This window comes from Thalassophryne amazonica, chromosome 5 (genome assembly GCF_902500255.1).
Source record: "Thalassophryne amazonica chromosome 5, fThaAma1.1, whole genome shotgun sequence".
Taxonomy (NCBI): domain Eukaryota; kingdom Metazoa; phylum Chordata; class Actinopteri; order Batrachoidiformes; family Batrachoididae; genus Thalassophryne; species Thalassophryne amazonica.
In genome coordinates, this window is record NC_047107.1 from 82,437,614 (window position 1) to 82,458,803 (window position 21,190).

At 40.4% G+C, this 21,190-nt stretch overlaps 1 protein-coding gene and 1 long non-coding RNA gene across 4 annotated transcripts in view; one reads left to right on the top strand and one right to left on the bottom strand.

Moving 5' to 3' along the window:
• Positions 1–19,509, bottom strand: part of letm2 (leucine zipper-EF-hand containing transmembrane protein 2) — a 38,286-nt gene extending 18,777 nt beyond the window's left edge. Inside the window, exons 1-2 of one of the 3 annotated variants that reach the window (XM_034170689.1) lie at positions 19,273–19,509; positions 18,719–18,787 (exon numbers count right to left, since the gene is read on the bottom strand). In XM_034170689.1, the coding sequence (XP_034026580.1) occupies positions 18,719–18,765 (47 nt within the window). In that variant the 5' untranslated portion in view covers positions 18,766–18,787; positions 19,273–19,509. Of the gene's footprint in view, positions 1–18,718; positions 18,788–19,217 lie in introns of all 3 variants that reach the window. The other 2 variants (XM_034170687.1, XM_034170688.1) reach the window with 2 other exon arrangements.
• Positions 87–5,353, top strand: LOC117510816. Its single transcript, XR_004560822.1, has 3 exons — positions 87–207; positions 1,649–1,651; positions 5,317–5,353. It is a non-coding gene; the product is annotated as an uncharacterized LOC117510816 (long non-coding RNA).
• Positions 19,510–21,190: the final 1,681 nt, after the last annotated feature.

Below are 21,190 nucleotides of genomic sequence, written 5' to 3' on the forward strand. Positions count from 1 at the left end.
CTAGTTTTCCCAAATTTTTTGACCAAAAACCAAATGGTGACCTTGCCAGGGGCCATCAAAGTTCAAGGCAAAAATACACAAAAACTGATATTTCATTACATTCCCATCTTTCAAGTGGTGTAACGTTCAGCACCATCAAGTCCACAAGCCAGTTTAACTAACAAATGACTTATGGAGGCAAACTCTTTCATCTTACATACATATTAGGTTGGGGTATCGATGGAGCTGAATATAGGGGGCACACAAAGTCTGGTCGTTTTACAAAATTGGCTGTATTTAAAGACCCATAAAGGCCTTTAAATACGTCTCGATGGTGCTAGCCTTTAAAGGCCAGCGCCATCAAGACCCCAACTAGATTTCAATGTTATCAATAAATATAGGCCCTACTCTATCAAATGCAATTGAAAAAAAACATTGGGGTCTTGATGTGCTGGCCACCAAGGGGCGCTAAAGTACTCGACTAGCCCAATTTTGAGGAAGTTAACACCACCTGGTGGTCCGCATCAGCCTTTAAGCAAAATTTTCAGGAGTGGATCAACTAACATCTCTACTTTATGCTGTGTTTATACATAACGACAACAAGTCACGAATGCCACAAAGTATACATTCTTGGCCGCTGACCACAAATGTGATGATTCGGGGCAGAGGCATCAGGAGTCCTCAGGAACTGTTGCAACCTGTTACCACGTGTTACGATTAATGGCATGTGTTGCTGGAGAATTATCAGGAACCATCACACACAGTCAAGAATAATGTTCCGCGCTGTTGCACGTAACAGCGCATCGTTAAGTTCTGTCATGTTGTGAACGAGGTGAGTTGTCTCCACACACACCCATATTCATCCAACCGTTGGTAACAATTCAGATCGCTGCAGTTTTTCCAATCCAATATGGCGGCGCGCGTAGTCACAGCGGCTTTGTGTTCTTTTGCTCAGAGTTTTGTTTTTCCATCCTGCCCGGTTAAAAACATCTATAACCGGCTGGATGTTTTATCTATCGGACAACGGATTAAAGCAAGCGTGTCGTACGAGTTTCTCCGTGTCCACAACATTCCGGATGACATTGCACGGACACCAGGCTCTCCGTGGATTATGATCCCAGCATCGAGGAGCCGGCGGCGGCGTAGTGAACGCAAACAGAAGAGGGGATGCCGGGGTGGTGTGCTACTGAGGCTACGGAAGCGGCCACACAGACCATCGCTCCCAAGCATTTTTCTCTCAAATGTATGGTCTCTTACAAACAAATTGGACGAGTGGAAGCTGCGGATTGCAACTGATAAGGCTATCCGGGACTGCTGCACTCTGCTGCTCACGGAGACGTGGTTAAATCCACTTATACCGGATACGGCTATCGAGCTAGCAGGTTATACAGTACACTGGCGAGACAGGTCAGAAAGCTCCGGAAAGAAAAGAGGAGGGGGGCTGTGCATTTATGTTAATAACAGTTGGTGCACGAATTCCACAGTAGTCGCTAGACATTGCTCTCCAGACGTGGAGTTCATGACGATTAAATGCAGACCTTTCTATCTCCCGCGGGAATTAAATGCCGTGCTGCTTACTGCCGTGTATGTAGCACCCAATGCTAATGCTAACTCGGCCCTGGGGCATTTGCACGACAGCATTAGCGACAAACAGAACAGATACCCTGAGGCTGTTCATATCATTTCTGGGGACTTTAATCATGCAGATCTTAAAGTAGTTCTCCCCAAATTCCATCAGCACATTAAGTGTAAAACCAGAGGAGAAAATATATTGGACAAACTGTATACAAACATCAGACAGTCTTACAGGGCTAAATCATTAGCCCATCTTGGGCAATGTGATCATGCATCCCTGCTACTTATCCCTGCATACACACCCCTATGGAAACAAGCTCTGCCCACGACCCGGACTGTTACAACTTGGCCTGAGGATGCCTCCTACCAGCTGCAAGATTGCGTTCAGTGAACTGACTGGGAGGTTTTCGACCACCAGGACCTGGAGATCCACACTACAGTGGTTCTGGACTACATCAGGTTCTGCACAGACAGCGTCACTAGTGACAGACGTATAAGGATTTATCCCAACAGAAAGCCCTGGATGAAGGAGGAGGTGCAGAGCCTGTTGACAGCCAGGAACACAGCCTTTAGGTCTGGGGACGTGGCACTCTACAGCACCGCCAGAGCTAATCTGAAAAAAGGTATCTGCAAGGCCAAGGCAGCATACAGAAGTAAGATGGAGGACTATATCAGGAGCAACGATACCAGACAGGTGTGGCGGGGTGTCCAGCACATCACCAGCTACAAACCTAGCAACTCCATGGCCGCCGAGGGTGAATCTTCTCTGGCAGAGGAGCTTAACATCTTCTTTGCCCGCTTTGAGGTGACACCTACATCAGTTCCATCTCAGCCGCCTGCTCACAGCAGTCACACACTCATGGTAGAAGAGTGTGAGGTGAGGCAGGTGATGAGAAAGGTGAACCCGAGGAAAGCTGCAGGACCTGATGGAGTGGCGGGTCAGGTGCTGAAAGATTGTGCGGACCAACTGGCTGGAATCTTTACCAGGATTTTCAATCAGTCCCTGTCACAGGCCACTGTCCCCTCCTGTTTAAAGTCCTCTATCATTGTCCCATTACCAAAGAAACCTTGCATTACCACCCTGAATGACTACCGCCCAGTGGCACTAACACCAGTTATTATGAAGTGCTTTGAGAAACTGGTGCGGAGTCATATCATCTCCTGCCTGCCAGCTGATTTGGACCCTTTTCAATTTGCTTATAAAGCAAAGAGATCTACGGAGGATGCTGTTTCTACAGCACTTCATGCCGCGCTGAACCACTTGGAACAACGAGGGAGCTACGCAAGAATGCTCTTTGTGGATTTCAGGTCAGCATTTAACACCATCCTTCCACAACATCTGGTGTCCAAGCTGGCAGACCTTGGACTCCCTCCACTCACCTGCAGCTGGATATTGGACTTTCTGACAGACCTCTCCCAGAGGGTCAGGCTGGGTTCCAACATCTCCACTGCTCTTAGTCTTAGCACCGGCTCACCACAGGGCTGTGTGCTTAGCCCGCTCCTCTACACTCTTTACACCTATGACTGTGTCCCTACCCACCCTAGTAATAAAATAATAAAGTTCGCAGATGACACGACAGTAGTCGGACTCATCTCAAACGACATAGGAGAGCTAGCCTACAGGGACGAGGTGGAGCAGCTGGCAGAGTGGTGTTCAGTCAACAACCTGCTCCTTAACACTACAAAAACAAAGGAGCTTGTTGTTGACTTTAGAAGGAACAAGTCTGACATCCAACCACTTTTTATCGGGGGGGTCTGTGTGGAGCGGGTGCCGGTGTTCAGGTTTCTCGGCACTGAGCTGGAGAACAGCCTGACATGGCGCGCCAACACCAAGGAGCTGCTGAAGAAGGCACAGCAGAGACTGTACTTTCTGAGAATCCTCAGGAGGAACAGTCTTCCTCAGAATCTGCTTCTTGCCTTCTATCACTGCTCCATAGAGAGTGTGCTCACATATGGACTGTGTGTTTGGTACGGCAGCTGCACATCCTCAGAGAAGAAGGTGCTACATAGGGTTGTTAGGGCAGCAGAGAAGATCATAGGCTGCCCCCTCCCCACACTGGAAGACATTTATACGTCCAGATGCTGCAAGAAGGCAATAGATAATTCAAAGGACGTCTCACACCCTGGACACTGTCAGTTTCAGCTCATGCCATCAGACAGGAGATACAGAATATTACAAACCAGAACAAACCGTCTAAAAAATAGTTTTTATCCAAAGGCAATCATGGCAATAACTCTTCAAGGTGAAATAGTATGTTCAGTATGCAGTACATCTGGTGGCAGTCTTTTTCACCCAGTGACCGTACCATTCTTGTCCATAAACAGTGCAATTTGTTTTATATTTTATTCCTGTTCATAGTCATTGCAATGTTTTTTTTTTTATGTTTTTAAACTATTTATAACTCTTAACTCACGAGCTGAAGCACTTTCAATTTCATTGTGACTTTGTAAAAAGTAACAATGACAATAAAGACTATCTATCTTTTTCAGAAGAACTTTGTGACTGCATGCGTAGTTGGGCTCTGTGCCATGGAGTAGTGCAGAGAGGAGGAGGAGACGGACAGAACCAGATGTGTGGCGTCATGCGGCTCTCGTGTCGCGCATTTTCCCAAACATCAGGTACATGCAGAAGGTGTAACACCTGCAGGAGCACCCTGAAGAGCACTGAAATGAGACTTTTAGCCGACTTGGTGTCAGCAATCAAACTGAATGCGGTGCAGCAGGGTTTAATTGTGCGCGCGATTGTTCCTCTGCCGGACTGGAGGAGGTGCAGAGATATCTGGCTGCATGCGAGTCTCCTCTTGCTTCTCTGGCTCAGACTCGTTCTCCCGCTCATCGGTTACAAGAGCAGATGGAACACCTGCAGGAGCGTCCTGAGGCCCTTCAGCAGGAACTGTGGAAAGACACTTGGCTGACTTCGCGTCACTGTTCCTCTTCGGCATACTGCATCAAACTGAACACTGTGGAGACGAGTTTAATTGTGCGCACGTGACAGAAAACTGATTCATCGTGGCGTGCAGTGAAATGTGACGCTGCGTTACAAGTCATATCAAAACTTGACCGTTTCCGTGTCACTTCGTAATAACGCGTGACAGTCTGGGCTCCAAGAACCATCACAAGAACCACTACAAACGTTGTCACGTTCTATTAAGGATCACTCATCAAGACGGATCAACATGCTCAGTTGCGACCTCCACGACATGTGGCGAAATGAGGGTGGTGTGTGACATTCGTGGAAGATTTTTTGATAGCCAAAAACTTGCTCCATGAATATCAAGAATAGCACGCACCAACACCCACTATTAAGAAACCTATTCAGATGCATTAAGTCATGTTAAGAATGTCAGGAATGTGTCACGAATGACAGAAAAATGACATTCGTAATGCGTCTTGCAGAAAATTGGTGACTCCTTATACTGGTTTAATACCCCTTTTTAATTAGGTCATTGAACACATGCTCGCTAACCCAACTGCATGAATTACGATATGAATGAATGTATGTTCTTTTGATTCTCCTTCTCTTATGTACAGTCAATACAATACATATGTATTGATATTAGTTGCTATGGCAACAAGCTTGTGAACATGTCCTATTCAATAGAACATAAGAATTTTCCTGGTTATTTTTCTATACCTAAATCCTCAAGTCTGCCAAGGGAAAAGGCAATTTGAGGCATATCCAAGTAAGTCATGCATGAACTCTTGTACTGCAGATGACGCAGATTGAGAGACAAATGTCTGGCAAATGACCTGCTTTTAAAGGGGTATCACATCAATATAAGAGGAGTCCCCAAAATTCTGCCAACTGTTATATAAATCAGAAATGTTTGTTTATCCATGCCGCAGGCCATCAAGTAATGCTAAACTTCCTCAAAATTGGGCGTCGACTACTTTGGCGCCCCTTGGTGGCCAGCACCATCAAGACCCCAATGTTTACTCAGTTGCATTTGATAGAGTAGGGCCTATATTTTTTTATAACATTGAAATCTGGTTGGGGTCCTGATGGCGCAGAGGGTTATGAGCCAATAAATACAGCCAATTTTGCAAAATGACCAGACTTTGAATATTTTTTTTTCCTTAAAATTCTACTTACAACACCCCATAATGACGTGAAAAAGCTTTTGAAATGTTTGCAAGTTTATTAAAAAAATAAAAACTAAGAAATCACATGTAAATAAGTGTTCACACTCTTTGCTCAATACTTTGCTGATGCACCAATTACAGCCTCAAGTCTTCTTGAATATGATGCCACAAGCTTGGTGCACCTATTTTTGGGTAGTTTGCCCATTCCTCTTTGCAGCATCTCTCAAGCTCCATCAGGTTGAATGGGAAGCGTTTTCAGCCATTTTCAGATCTCTCCAGAGATATTCATTCAGATTCAGGTCTGGGCCACTCACGGACATTCACAGCGTTGTTCTGAAGCCACTCCTTTGATATCTTGGCTGTGTGCTTAGGGTCATTGTCCTGCTGAAAGATGAACCATCACCCCAGTCTGAAGTCAAGAGCGCTCTGGAGCAGGTTTTCATCCAGGATGTCTCTGTATATTGCTGAATTCATCTTTCCCTCAAACTTGACTAGTCTCTCCAGTTCATCACACTGAAAAACATCCCCACAGCATAATGCTGGCACCAACATGCTTCACTGGAGGGATGGTGCCTGGTTTCCTCCAAACATGATGCCTGACATTCATGCCAAAGAGTTCAATCTTTGTCTCATCAGACCAGAGAATTTTGTTTCTCATGGTTGGAGTCCTTCAAGTGGCTTTTTGCAGGCTGCCATGTGCCTTTTACTAATGCCCCAGTCACACTGCACTTAACAAAGGGCAATGAAGCACTAACAAAACAAGAAATCTGGACTTTCTCTGACTTTCGTTAGCATTGTTTAACCTTCGCTCAGCTTCGTTCCTGCAGCGGTCCCTGTCAGGATTTTTAAAATGTCAAAAAATTTGAACGAAGGGCAACGAAAACCTCAATTCATCCGTATTTTGTTTTGCTGTTGTTCTTGACGTTTTTAAACGTTTGCTTAGTTTTTGTAACGTTAGCATTTAGCATTCGTTCCACCAGCTGAATGTTTTCACACAGTGCAGAAGCCGGTTTGTGAATGCCTCTGCATTCATGTACCATCGGAAAGTACACGGCAAACTCAGTCTATCTGCTTGGATTTTTTTTTATCTGGGTGGAGGGGTCAGCTTCAATGGGCTCAGGCACCTTATATAGGCCAGAATTAATTTTATTTTGTGTGGATACAATTAATTATTTTGTCACAAGCAACTGCTGAATTTGAAACCAAAAAGTTGTCTAATTTCTGACGGTACTTGAACGCAGCGGCAGCAGCAGCTCCTGCGTATGCTTATTATTTTTTTATTAACTATTAACAATATGAGTGTAGAAATGACAGCCCTTCTGTACATGTGGCAACAGGTAGATAACTCAAATGATTATATAAAGAGCTGTTCTGGAAGGCAGAATTCACGTTGTGGAGCAGCTGCAGCTGGTGGAAATAACTGGGAGTCAATGGGGAGTCAATGTGCGGCATTCACACGGACTGATCAATTTACTGCTCTGATATGTTCAGTCATCTTTATACTTATAGTTATTCCCCCATTTGAGTTTTCTGTTTATAAATCAATATATATGGCTTAGTAACGTAATACAGTGATAGTTACCACAGCACACGAGTTTTTTTTTTCCAAGTTGGAGCAAGACGGAGCGCGCAACGTGTCGACAGACAGTGTGGATATGATCCCTCTTTTGTTCTGGACAAGGAACCAGAGCAGGTGGGTCCACCGTCGTGCACACAGATCTCCACAGCTTCTGTTTGCAGTTTCTCCAGGAATAAGGCACTATGAGCTGCGTCCCAGCGCCGAGTCCTGGAACTCAGAGATCCAGACACACACTGCTCCAGCTGTGGCTCCAGGCGCGTTTCATTTAAAGAGTCGAGATCGTCAACTTCAGCCTTGTTTCATTTCTCTTTCGCCTCTTTTGCACTCCTGATTTGCAGGCTATTCTGTGATAAAGCTCTTTCGTCCACCTTTTCTCAACAAATTGACTTTTTTACTTTTTCCCTTCATTCAGGAATCGTTGTGTGCCATGTAACTGGGCCATAAGAAGTAGCTTCCGTCTGGCCAGTCTATCACTCAGGCCTGATTGGTGGATTGCTGCAGATATGGTTGTCCTTCTGGAAGGTTCTCCTCTCTCCACAGAGACAAAGTGACCATCGGGTTCTTGGTCACCTCCCTGACTAAGGCCCTTCTCCCCCGATGACTCAGTTTAGATGAGTGGCCAACTCTTGGGAAGAGTCCTAGTAGATCTGAACTTCTTCTATTTAAGGATGATGGAGTCCACTGTGCTCACCGGGACCTTCAAAGTAGCAAAAATGTTTCTGTATCCTTCCCCGAATGTGTCTCGGAGGTCTGCAGACAATTCCTTTGACGTAATGCTTGGTTTGTGCTCTGACATGCACTGTAAACTGTGGGAACGTATATGTAGACAGGTGTGTGCCTTTCCAAATCATATCCAATCAACTGAATTTACCCCATGTGGACTCCAATGAAGCTGTAGAAACATTTCAAGGATGATCAGTGGAAACAGAATGCAGCTGAGCTCAATTTTGAGCGTTATGACAAAGACTGTAAATACTTATTTACATGTGAGTTTTTATTTTTTATTTTTAAGAAATTTGCAAAAATCTAAAAAAACTTTCACATTGTCATTATGGGGTATTGTGTGTAGACGTTTGAGGAAAAAAATTAATTTTATACATTTTGGAATAAAATGTGGAAAAGCGAAGTGCCGTGAATACTTTCCAGATGCACTATAAATTAAAAAACAACCACACTGCATGAAATGTGTTTTCAATAGAATAGAAGAAAAGCTCCGATCATGTTGCGAACCTGTCACATTTGAATTACAGTCTTCATGACAAAAAAGGACACCTGTATAATGTTATGAAGTGCACTACACCTGCAGTAAATACACAGCCATCTGCCCAAAATTCTAAAAAAAAGAAAGCCTTTAGAAGCCTCTAAATATTTTCATTTACAGATTATGTATCACTCAGAGAGCATCAACTTCAGACAGTATTTGCATCATGTGCAATGTTTATTTATTGTTTTTAAATGAGTGAAATTATGATTATTTTACACTGTGTATTTCTGGAGTGTTTGTGTGATCTATCCCCCTTGTGTATAGGTGATGATGCCTGTGTTTTTTTTTAATCCATTGACTGTCCAAGATAAATGTCTAAGGGAGACAATAAAGGCTAATCTTATCTTATTGAGGATTCTAAGATGAAAAGCATCACCTTGCAAAAATGGTCAATTGGACTTCTGTAAAATGTCAGCCCTGTTTCTTTGTGTCCCTATTTGTACATGTGTAAGCAATGTATTCTGTGTCCATTGTCCATTTTTTGGTGTTGATCACTAAAACTTATGCGGTGATGTGCAAAAACTATTGATTATGGCAGTCGCAAGTTAGCTGTGTTGACTGCCAGGCTCCTTTAGGAGCAGGATGTTAACAGAAATGGCGCTGCTTCGAATTCTCCTTTGCCAGCGGTCTCATAATAATTATCACTATGGATACTGCTATGTAAATAGCCAGCCTTCTCTTTCACCACAGCATTAGGTACCATAACAGAACTGTCGTTATTAAACTTTAAATGGAGACTGTATTATGTTTTGGGTTTTTTTCAAAACTTTATTTCAACAAATACAACAACAAACAAATGAACAAAACAAAGCCAAAGAGATATAGAAAGGAAAAGAAAAAAGAAGTTCCTTTTTTTTCTAATATTTAACGTAAACTATACATGAACATAAGAATGCCAGGGGGAGGCAAAGGCAATTATATATATATATATATATATATATATATATATATATATATATATATATATATATATATATATATATATATATATTACATACATTTTTTGTGAGATCAAGAAATGTTGAATATATTAAGTGACAAGCAGCTATTATATGTAAGGATTGCTTTTTGATTTGAGCTCTTTGCTATGGAGGACAAATACATTTCAATTTCTTTTATAACAACAGGGAAAAATAAAGTTGTGTTTGAAAATTTACATTTGTGTATGTAAAATTTTGAAAAAACAACAATTAAATTTAAAACAATCTTTTTGTTTCTGAGGAAATTCATGTGAATACCAAAAATTACATGTTCAAATTTTAATAAAAAAGCAGGATCAAACTTCCTGATAAATTGCTGACAATCTTTCCAAAAGATTCTCGTGACTGGACAGCTCCAGAAAAGGTGACTACAACCCCTGGCAAAAATTATGGAATCACCGGCCTTGGAGGATGTTCATTCAGTTGTTTAATTTTGTAGAAAAAAAGCAGATCACAGACATGACACAAAACTAAAGTCATTTCAAATGGCAACTTTCTGGCTTTAAGAAACACTATAAGAAATCAGGAAAAATAATTGTGGCAGTCAGTAACGGTTACTTTTTAGATGAAGCAGAGGGAAAAAAATATGGACTCACTCAATTCTGAGGAATAAATTATGAATGAATGAATGAATGAATGAATGAATGAATGAATGAATGAATGAATGAAAACTGTTTATTTCGAACATTTGATACAACAACAATTACAAGATAGATCAGTAAAGACAACAACAAAAAAGTTCCTACTGTGTACCCAACATGTCCGAAAAGGGGTAGGGTGAAGCATCAGCTTATTTATCCCTACCCCTTCTTCCCCACAACCAGTAATACCCTTTGCCACATATACACATAAATTCCTACACACCTAAACCGATATCAATATATATATATATACATATATATACACATACATATACACATCAACATACATACACATATACATACACATATATACACATATACATATATACACATATATATACACAAACATAAATATACACCTACACATACCTACTTACATACAAAATACTATATATTTACAAGCCGAAGCAAAAAACAAAAACACCCTAACCCTCATTACCCTTCCTCCTCCCTATACCCAGAAAAAACATTTTTGTACCGCTGTTTGAACTGGTTCATGCTTGGACATTGCTTGAGCCCCACTCCCAATCTGTTCCACATCCTCACCCCACAGACAGAAATACAGAAACCTTTTAATGTTGTTCGTGCCCACTGATGCTTTAAATTAAATTTCCCCTCAGACTGTAATCCCCTGATCTGTTAAAAAACATATTTTTAATATTTGCTGGAAGTAAATTGTTTATTGCTTTATACACAATTTGTACTGTTTGAAAATGAACCAAGTCTGTGAATTTTAAGAATTTGGATTGTAAAAATAGTGGATTTGTATGATCTCTATAGCCAGTATTATGAATAATTCTTATAGCTCTTTTCTGCATTACTGATAGTGATTGTGTTGTACCTTTATAAGTATTACCCCATACCTCTGCACAGTACTGTAAATATGGTAAAACCAGTGAGCAGTAAAGAATGCAGAGTGAGTTGTGGTCCAGAATATGTTTCGCTTTGTTTAGAACTGAAATGCTTCTTGACAGTTTACTTTGTATATGTTTTATATGAGTCTTCCAGTTTATCTTATCATCTATTATCACCCCCAGAAACTTATTTTCATGTACCCTTTCAATATCTACCCCCTCGACTTGTAACTGAACCTGTATGTCTGTATTACAATAGCCAAATAACATGTATTTTGTTTTACTTAAATTAATGATAATTTATTTCTGTCAAACCATATTTTCAATTTTCCCATTTCTATACTGATCCTCCTCAGTAACTCCTGCAAATCCCCCCCTGAACAAAAAATGCTTGTGTCATCTGCAAATAATACTAATTTTAATATTTTGGAAACATTGACAATATCATTTATATAAATTAGAAACAGTTTTGGACCCAATACTGACCCCTGTGGGACACCACAAGCATTGTCCAAGCATGATGATGTATATTCCCCCAACTTCACAAACTGTTTTCTGTTACTTAAGTAGCTTCTCACCCAGTGCAACACCAACCCCCTAATCCCATACTGTTCAAGTTTATTGATTAATATGTCATGATTAATTGTATCAAAAGCCTTTTTAAGGTCTATAAATATTCCAACTGAATGTAATTTGTGGTCTATGGCGTTTGTAATCTCCTCAACTGATTCTATTAATGCAAGTGATGTTGAACTATGTGCTCTGAATCCATATTGACTATCAGTAAGTAATTTATGTTTATTTATGAATTTGTCTAATCTATTATTGAATAACTTTTCTAATAATTTGGAAAATTGTGGAAGCAAAGAAACAGGTCTATAATTTGTGAAGTGGTGTCTATCCCCAGTCTTATACAGCGGCACAACCTTAGCTATTTTCATTTGATTGGGAAATTTACCGGTTTGAAATGATAAGTTACAGATGTATGTTAATGGTTCTACAATCCATTCAATGACCTGTTTTACCACCACCATATCAATTTCATTTAAATCGGTAGATGTTTTATATTTACAATTATTCACAATGTCTATAATTTCATTTCCATCCACTGCTGTGAGGAACATTGAACAGGGATTTCTTTCTATGAGATTATTATCCCAATCCTCAGGTTGGGAATCAGGAATTTTTTCTGCCAAGCTTGGTCCAATATTTACAAAAAAATTATTAAAACCGTTGACTACCTCATCCTTATTTTCCTTCTTGACATTATTATCAATGAAATACTGAGGGTAACTCTGTTTTTTATTACCATTTTTGATAATGCTATTTAATATATCCCATATTCCTTTAATATTGTTTTTGTTATTATATAATATGTTACTATAATATTCCTTCCTACATACCCGTATAATATTAGTTAATCTATTTTTGTATTTCTTATATCTATTTTCTGCCTCTTTAGTCTTTAGTTTTATGAATTCTCTATACAGTGTATTTTTCTTATTACATGCATTTCGTAACCCTTTCGTCATCCATGGTCGAGCTTGGATTTTTTGTTTTCTGTAGTCTTGTTTAATTGGACAATTTTTATCATATAATGATGTAAATATTTGTAAAAAAGTTTCATATGCACTATCAACATCACTTTCACTGTATACCTTTTCCCAGTTTTGCTCCTGTAAATCCTTCTTTAGTGTGTTCATGTTTTCCTCTGTCCGCACTCGCCTGTATTTTATTTTCTCCTCTGGCTGATTCCGCCGATGGTTTCTATTATAAACGATGAAAACTGGTAGATGATCACTAATGTCATTGATTAATAATTCACTCACAGTGTTATTCTCAATATCATTGCTGAATATATTATCAATTAAGGTAGCACTATGGGATGTAATTCTGCTTGGCCTGGTGATTTTTGGATATAAACTCATACTGTACATTATACTGATAAATTCATCTGTTATTTTATGCTTATTTGGATTGAGCAGATCAATATTTAAGTCACCACAAATGAACACAGTTTTTTGATTAGTTTTTGAGAACATTTTTCCCATACAGTCAGTGAATGTTTCAATACTAGATCCTGGTGCTCTATATATACAGCTGACTAATACATTTTTGCTTTTTTCTTCACATATTTCAATAGTTATACATTCTAATAAGTTATCAATCACAGTTGTCATATTGTCTACTATTTTATAATCCATGTTCTTATCCACATACACAGCCACTCCTCCTCCACTCTTATTCTTATTCAGAGTACTGACGGGGACTAGAAGGAGAGAGCATATCTCACCCATATTGGCCTCTCTTCATTGGCTTCCTGTTAATTCTAGAATAGAATTTAAAATTCTTCTTCTTACTTATAAGGTTTTGAATAATCAGGTCCCGTCTTATCTTAGGGACCTCGTAGTACCATATCACCCCAATAGAGCGCTTCGCTCTCAGACTGCAGGCTTACTTGTAGTTCCTAGGGTTTGTAAGAGTAGAATGGGAGGCAGAGCCTTCAGCTTTCAGGCTCCTCTCCTGTGGAACCAGCTCCCAATTCAGATCAGGGAGACAGACACCCTCTCTACTTTTAAGATTAGGCTTAAAACTTTCCTTTTTGCTAAAGCTTATAGTTAGGGCTGGATCAGGTGACCCTGAACCATCCCTTAGTTATGCTGCTATAGACGTAGACTGCTGGGGGGTTCCCATGATGCACTGTTTCTTTCTCTTTTTGCTCTGTATGCACCACTCTGCATTTAATCATTAGTGATTGATCTCTGCTCCCCTCCACAGCATGTCTTTTTCTTGGTTCTCTCCCTCAGCCCCAACCAGTCCCAGCAGAAGACTGCCCCTCCCTGAGCCTGGTTCTGCTGGAGGTTTCTTCCTGTTAAAAGGGAGTTTTTCCTTCCCACTGTAGCCAAGTGCTTGCTCACAGGGGGTCGTTTTGACCGTTGGGGTTTTACATAATTATTGTATGGCCTTGCCTTACAATATAAAGCGCCTTGGGGCAACTGTTTGTTGTGATTTGGCGCTATATAAAAAAATTGATTGATTGATTGATTGATTCTTTCTGTTTACACAATTAAATTCATATCCATCCAGTTCAAAATCCATTCCTTTATCTTCATTGATCCATGTTTCTGATATAGCAATTATGTTAAATATTTTTTTAAACTGACTTAAATATTCTTTAATGTTGTTAAAGTTTGCATATAGACTTCTGCTGTTGAAATGGATTATTGATAATTTGTTATCCGTTTTAATGATCCGATTAAACTGTTCATCTGTATAATAGCAACAACTGTCATTGATATTTGAGAAGAAATTATTGTCCGGGTCTATATCGTGCTCCAAGTCCAGTACATTGTGGTCTGTGTATTTAAATGTTCTCAGTTCTACTTTTCCATGATCAGCAATCCTTTGAGTTATATCCTTCTTGTCTCCAGATGTAGATGAATAGGTAGTAGATGAATAGGTTCCTCTGGTCTGTGTCATGGTGTTGTGATGTGTTTGTGTCCTCATACCTTATTGGTCATATCTGTCCAGATCCTCGCTTTAAGAAACACTATTGTTCATATTTGTCCAGCTCCTCGATGTTCCTTATTGCCATGACTTTTGCTTGTTCAGGTGATCCGTTCAGTTTGATGAATATTTTACAGTTTGAAGTCCATGTGTGCTGGATTTTTCCCTGTTTCTTCAAGAAGCGTGCTTTCCTGGCGATGTCGGCATTCCGTTTGGTGAGATGTTCATTGATGAATACGTTTGTCCCTTTCAGTTTTCTTCCTTGTTTTAACAGTGCTGTTTTGTGTTTTCTGTTGATGAATCTCATGATGACGGTTCGTTTATCACCGTCATTTCTCCGGGGCAGAGGGTGGCACGCTTCAATGTTATTTAAATCCATTTCTATACCTTTAGATAGGAGGAAATCAGCAACCTGTTTTTCCACAGAGCTGACCTCCTGTTCACTGGGCTCCCCTCCGCTCTCATCTGTTACCGCCCGTGCGTAGGACCGTGGTTTGATATGAAGACCTGTGATGATGACGTCGTTAATTCTGGTGTACTGCTCCAATTCAGCCACTCTATTTTCCAGCTGCACCAGATGCCGGTCTTTCTCGGCATTCTGGAGCCGTAATGCCTTCACCTCCTCCACCAGATCCATGATTGATTTCTGTTGCTGCTTCACAACAGAAATCTCCTCTGATAAAAGTCCAGAGATTTTTTAATATCGTCACCTTCCTCCGCTGTCAGAACCTTCTTAGGCCCCATGGTCGGCTTATGAGCAGCTTGTCGATCGCCGATGTTAACAGCCTGCGTTGTTTGTCACCGGGATGGATCTGCACTGCGCTGGTGCCGCGCGGCCTCGGTGTTTCCGCGCTGATGGATCCGCGGTGGCTGCACGAGGCCTCGGGGAAGCGGCACTCGTGACGCAGCGCGCGGCCTCAGTGAATTCACCACGTTGGGCCTCGGACGTTGTTGCTGTCCAGTCGCTGGGCTAAGTTGCCGGTTGAGGTGGTATTCCCACTGTCCGGGTTGGCAAACACCGGCGTGGCAGATGGCAACTACAAACGCCACCTCTGAAAACTCAGGTACAAACTTTTTGCAGCTCGCTCTGACGACACGCAGCTCTGACTGACTGTGACTGACGCAGCTCTGACTATGGAATCACCCTGTAAATTTTCATCCCCAAAACTAACACCTGCTCAAATCAGATCTGCTCATTAGTCTGCATCTAAAAAGGAGTGATCACACCTCGGAGAGCTGTTGCACCAAGTGGACTGACATGAATCATGGCTCCAACACGAGAAATGTCAATTGAAACAAAGGAGAGGATTATCAAACTCTTAAAAGAGAGTAAATCATCAAGCAATGTTGCAAAAGATGTTGGTTGTTCACAGTCAGCTGTGTCTAAACTCTGGACCAAATACAAACATGGGTAGGTTGTTAAAGGCAAACATACTGGTAGACCAAGGAAGACATCAAAGCATCAAGACAGAAAACTTAAAGCAATATGTTTCAAAAATCGAAAATGCACAACAAAACAAATGAACGAATGGGAGGAAACTGGAGTCAACGTCTGTGACCGAACTGTAAGAAAACGCCTAAAGGAAATGGGATTTACATACAGAAAAGCTAAATAAAAGCCATCATTAACACCTAAACAGAAAAAAACAAGGTTACAATGGGCTAAGGAAAAGCAATTGTGGACTGTGGATGACTGGATGAAAGTCATATTCAGTGATGAATCTCGAATCTGCATTGGGCAAGGTGATGATGCTGGAACCTTTGTTTGGTGCCATTCCAATGAGATTTATAAAGATGACTGCCTGAAGAGAACATGTAAATTTCCACAATCATTGATGATATGGGGCTGCATGTCAGGTAAAGGCACTGGGGAGATGGCTGTCATTACATCAATAAATGTACAAGTTTACATTGATATTTTGGACACTTTTCTTATCCCATCAATTGAAAGGATGTTTGGGGATGATGAAATCATTTTTCAAGATGATAATGCATCTTGCCATAGAGCAAAAACTGTGAAAACATTCCTTACAAAAAGACACATAGGGTCAATGTCATGGCCTGCAAATAGTCCGGATCTTAATCCAATTGAAAATCTTTGATGGAAGTTGAAGAAAATGGTCCATGACAAGGCTCCAACCTGCAAACCTGATCTGCCAACAGCAATCAGAGAAAGTTGGAGCCAGATTGATGAAGAGTACTGTTTGTCACTCATTAAGTCCATGCCTCAGAGACTGCAAGCTGTTATACGAGGTCTGTCCATAAAGTATAGGTCCTTTTTATTTTTTCAAAAACTATATGATTTCATTCATATGTTTTTACGTCAGACATGCTTGAACCCTCGTGCGCATGCGTGAGTTTTTCCACGCCTGTCGGTGACGTCATTCGCCTGTGAGCACTCTTTGTGGGAGGAGTCGTCCAGCCCCTCATCGGAATTCCTTTGTCTGAGAAGTTGCTGAGAGACTGGCGCTTTGTTTGATCAAAATTTTTTCTAAACCTGTGAGACACATCGAAGTGGACACGGTTCGAAAAATTAAGCTGGTTTTCTGTGAAAATTTTAACGGCTGATGAGAGATTTTGAGGTGATACTGTCGCTTTAAGGACTTCCCACGGTGCGAGACGTCGCGCAGCGGTCCCAGGCACCGTCATCAGCCTGTTTCAAGCTGAAAACCTCCACATTTCAGGCTCTATTGATCCAGGACGTCGTGAGAGAACAGAGAAGTTTCAGAAGAAGTCGGTTTCAGCATTTTATCCGGATATTCCACTGTTAAAGGAGATTTTTTTAATGAAAGACATGCGGGCAGATTGCAGCGTCGGCTCGCAGCCGCTGCGACGCTCCGCCACAGGAAAAACACCTCCGTTGGAAGCCTTAAGGACAAGTTGGAACATGCCCAACTGTTAAACAATTTCTCATATACTCACTCCACTGAAAGCCATCAAAAGCCGCCTGGATTTTACAAATGGTTATCAACACGGAGGTGTTTTTCCTGTGCCGCTGATATTATATCCTGTTGAAATAGGGCACGAATTCTTTTGTTATTTTTACGGGCATTAGGTGCAAAACAAGTTTTCCCCAACAGCAGTGTCAGTTACACATGATACAGACATAGTTCCATTAAAGCAATTCGACTTGAACAGTTCAAAAGTTTCTTTGGAAACTGCATCAAACACAACTGCATATTCCTTCGGTGTTACAGCAAGATTATACCTTTGATTGAATTCACTGTACCTCAATAAGAGTCCATCTTTATCAAAAAGTTGACCCACCAGTTGGATATTCTTGTTAAACCAATGCGGAAAAAATAATGATTTATTCTTATAAAGTATAAATTGATTATTCCAAATAAAAAAATTATGAGGAGAAAAATTATGTTTATATAAAAGTGCCCATGCTAATAGTGATTGTTTGTGAAAAGCAGATAAATTTGCTTTTGATAAACTTGTCAACATTGTAATTACAGAGGAGGAGGAAATTGAGGCCACCAACTGACAAGAATATATGATGAGGAAAAATATTCCAAATGGAAGTTGGGTTTTTGAGATAAGACTTTATCCAGTTTATTTTGAAGGTATTGTTTAGAGTTGTAAAGTCAAGGGCATTTAATCCACTTTTCTCATACTGGTTCATTATAATGGATTTTTTCAAATAATGTATGCGATTTTTCCAAATAAAGTTGAACAGTATCTGGTCTATAGATTTAAGGGTAGGATTGTCTAAATATAGTGATAAGGCAGACTAAGTAAGCCGTGAGATTCCTTCTGCTTTAGTAAGCAAAACACAGACTTAGATCCCTTTGGAGCCACTGGTTGAAACGCTTCTTTGTTTTATCAATTATGGGAGCAAAATTTACAGCACATCTCTCCTTATAATTTTTTACAAATAATAATGCCCAAATATGTTACTCTTTCTTTTACAGGGATGTCGCAAATTGAGTCTAAATCACAATTCTTTATTGGGAGGAGTTCACATTTTTTATATTGAGATTAAGACCTGAGACCTCAGAGAAAGATTGTATTAAATGTAGTGCATATGGGATTTGGGTGTTGTCCTTTTAAAAAAGTCTAGTGTCATCAGCTAATTGACTAATTAAAATTTCTTTACCAAAAACAGATATACCTTTTAACTGCTTAATGGATATATAACTAGCAAGTAGTTGCATGGCTAAAAGGAATAGATAGGGAGACATTGGACAGCCTTGACGGATTCCTTTATTCAGGTTGAATCTGGGAGAGGTTTTATAACTATGTATACTTACCTTGATCTTGTGACTCCAAACACCACCTGGTAACTGAAGACTGCCATTACAAAGGCAGATCAAGCTTCTCTATAAAAGCACACAAATATATATTTATAAAACACATTTTCAAAAGACTAAATATTGTAAAATGATTCAAGATAAAGTAACTTCAGTCCCCTTTCTTTGTGATACAAATGTAACAGTTCAAAGGTTCAACCTGTTTTCTGAAAGCCTCTTTCAGTGATATGAGGAAAAAAAATTAGCTGTGAAAGCTAAACTCTAGCATTAAATGTCAATGGAGCTAACGCTAATGTAGCTACTCCATTATTATAATAATAATAAATATTACACCTTCACAGCAAGTTAATTCCATCATCAACACGAGCATAGAGGTCCGCTGTTTCAAATACTCACACATTATTAAGAATGACTTAATTATTCGCAGTCTGGTAGCTGACAACGTTGCGTAAAACCTAACCTGCTAATAAATGTTAGCTTAGCCTAGCCGGCTAGTCACTTAGCTTGACGTTAGGCTGCTAAAATGGATGAAATGGATGACGGAGCCGACTAACCTCCAGCGTCGATAGGGTGTTGTAAGGTTTCTCTGTGACACACCAACAAAATAACCCATCCAAAATTGGGTGACACAGGTATCCGCCGATATGATGATAAACCCATTTACGATGGGTTTTATAGTTTTAAATCCCGCTGAGATACAGCCCAACTCAGACGCCCTCCGTTGTTGTGCAGCATTCAGCTGCACTGAAAGGTCACAACGCACAGGCGCAAAGACGTCCGCGTAGCAAAAGATCGTCTATGTACAAAGTGATGAAACACTCGTGACCGTTTCCACTTCCCTCCCACTTCATGTTATTAAAATACAAGGCAACACGTGGCCGAGCTGCATCTTTACATTTCACCTACAAGGACTATGTTTACTACCAACTCTGGAAGAAGGAGGTCTGAAGATCATTTTGACACATTCTGAAAGACAAGTGCGGCAAACCAAAGCATCAGGACCTGATTTGGTACATCTGTAGCAGGATGAAGGTCCCGGGTCCTGATTGAAAAGACGTTTCCGCTAGCTTGGCTAATGGGGAATCCCCATTTGGCTGACCTGGTAGAGGAATGGTCTTTAGTGCGAGCCATCCGGGTTCGATCCCACCGCTGTCCCGGCCACAAAGGTGGTGTTTGCAGTCACAAGTTAGCCAAACTAGCAGAAACGTTTTTTTCAATCAGGACCCAGGACCTTCATCCCGCTACACATCCAAAGCTCCTGAAGGAGCTTGTTACATCTCTAAGTGATACTTTATCTCCTGTCTCCACTTCCTTAAACTGTGGGCAACCCCTAAAGATCTGGAAACAGGCAAATATAATTGCAGTATTTGAAAAAGGAGACCAGCTTCTTAGTGACAAGCAGTGTGGGTTCATCTCAGGCAGGTCAGCAGTAGTACATCTATTAAAATCCATTGACATTTTGACTAGGCTACTCACTGAAGGTTATTCATTACATATCAAATTTTATGGAAATGTTTGATAACATACCCCATAGCAGGCTTATCAGAAAAGTAAAAAGCTATGGTATACGAGGGCTGTCAATAAAGTATAGGTCCTTTTTATTTTTTTTCAAAAACTATATGGATTTCATTCATATGTTTTTACGTCAGACATGCTTGAACCCTCGTGCGCATGCGTGTCCACTTCGATGTGCCTCACAGGTTTAGAAAAAATTTTGATCAAACAAAGCGCCAGTCTCTCAGCAACTTCTCAGACAAAGGAATTCCGACGAGGGGCTGGACGACTCCTCCCACAAGGCGTGCTCACAGGTGAATGACGTCACCGACAGGCGTGGAAAAACTCACGCATGCGCACGAGGGTTCAAGCATGTCTGACGTAAAAACATATGAATGAAATCCATATAGTTTTTGAAAAAAATAAAAAGGACCTATACTTTATTGACAGTCCTCGTATATGGAAAAATTAATAAACTGATAGAATCCTTCCTCTCCGAACAAGCTAAAAAAAGATATAATAAATGTCGCCCCATCGGGAAACTATCATGTAACAAGAGGCACACCTCTATCAATGTTAGAGCCATTGCTATTTGTTTCATTCATAAATGCTATTCTTGAAGTTGCATGATCATAAATTTCATTATACGCGGATGACAAAGATGTTTAGAAAAATAACTGAAAAACACATCCCCCAATTTCAACAGGGCATAAGTAGTTTATATGCCTGGTCATCAAATTGACTGCTCAAATTTCACCAAAGTAAAGTTAAAACAAAGAAAATAGAAAAGGCGTAACATGAATATGTTTCTCATTTCCCAAGCTGTTTATCATCAGTGGAAACTGTCAAAACAAAAAGATGTTGGTTTCATTATAGATGAAAAACTAAACATTAGAGAGCATATTGCATCCAACCTCACATAAGCAAATCAAATGGTGGGTATTATTTGGCATACTTTTCTTGATAAAGAAAAGCTCT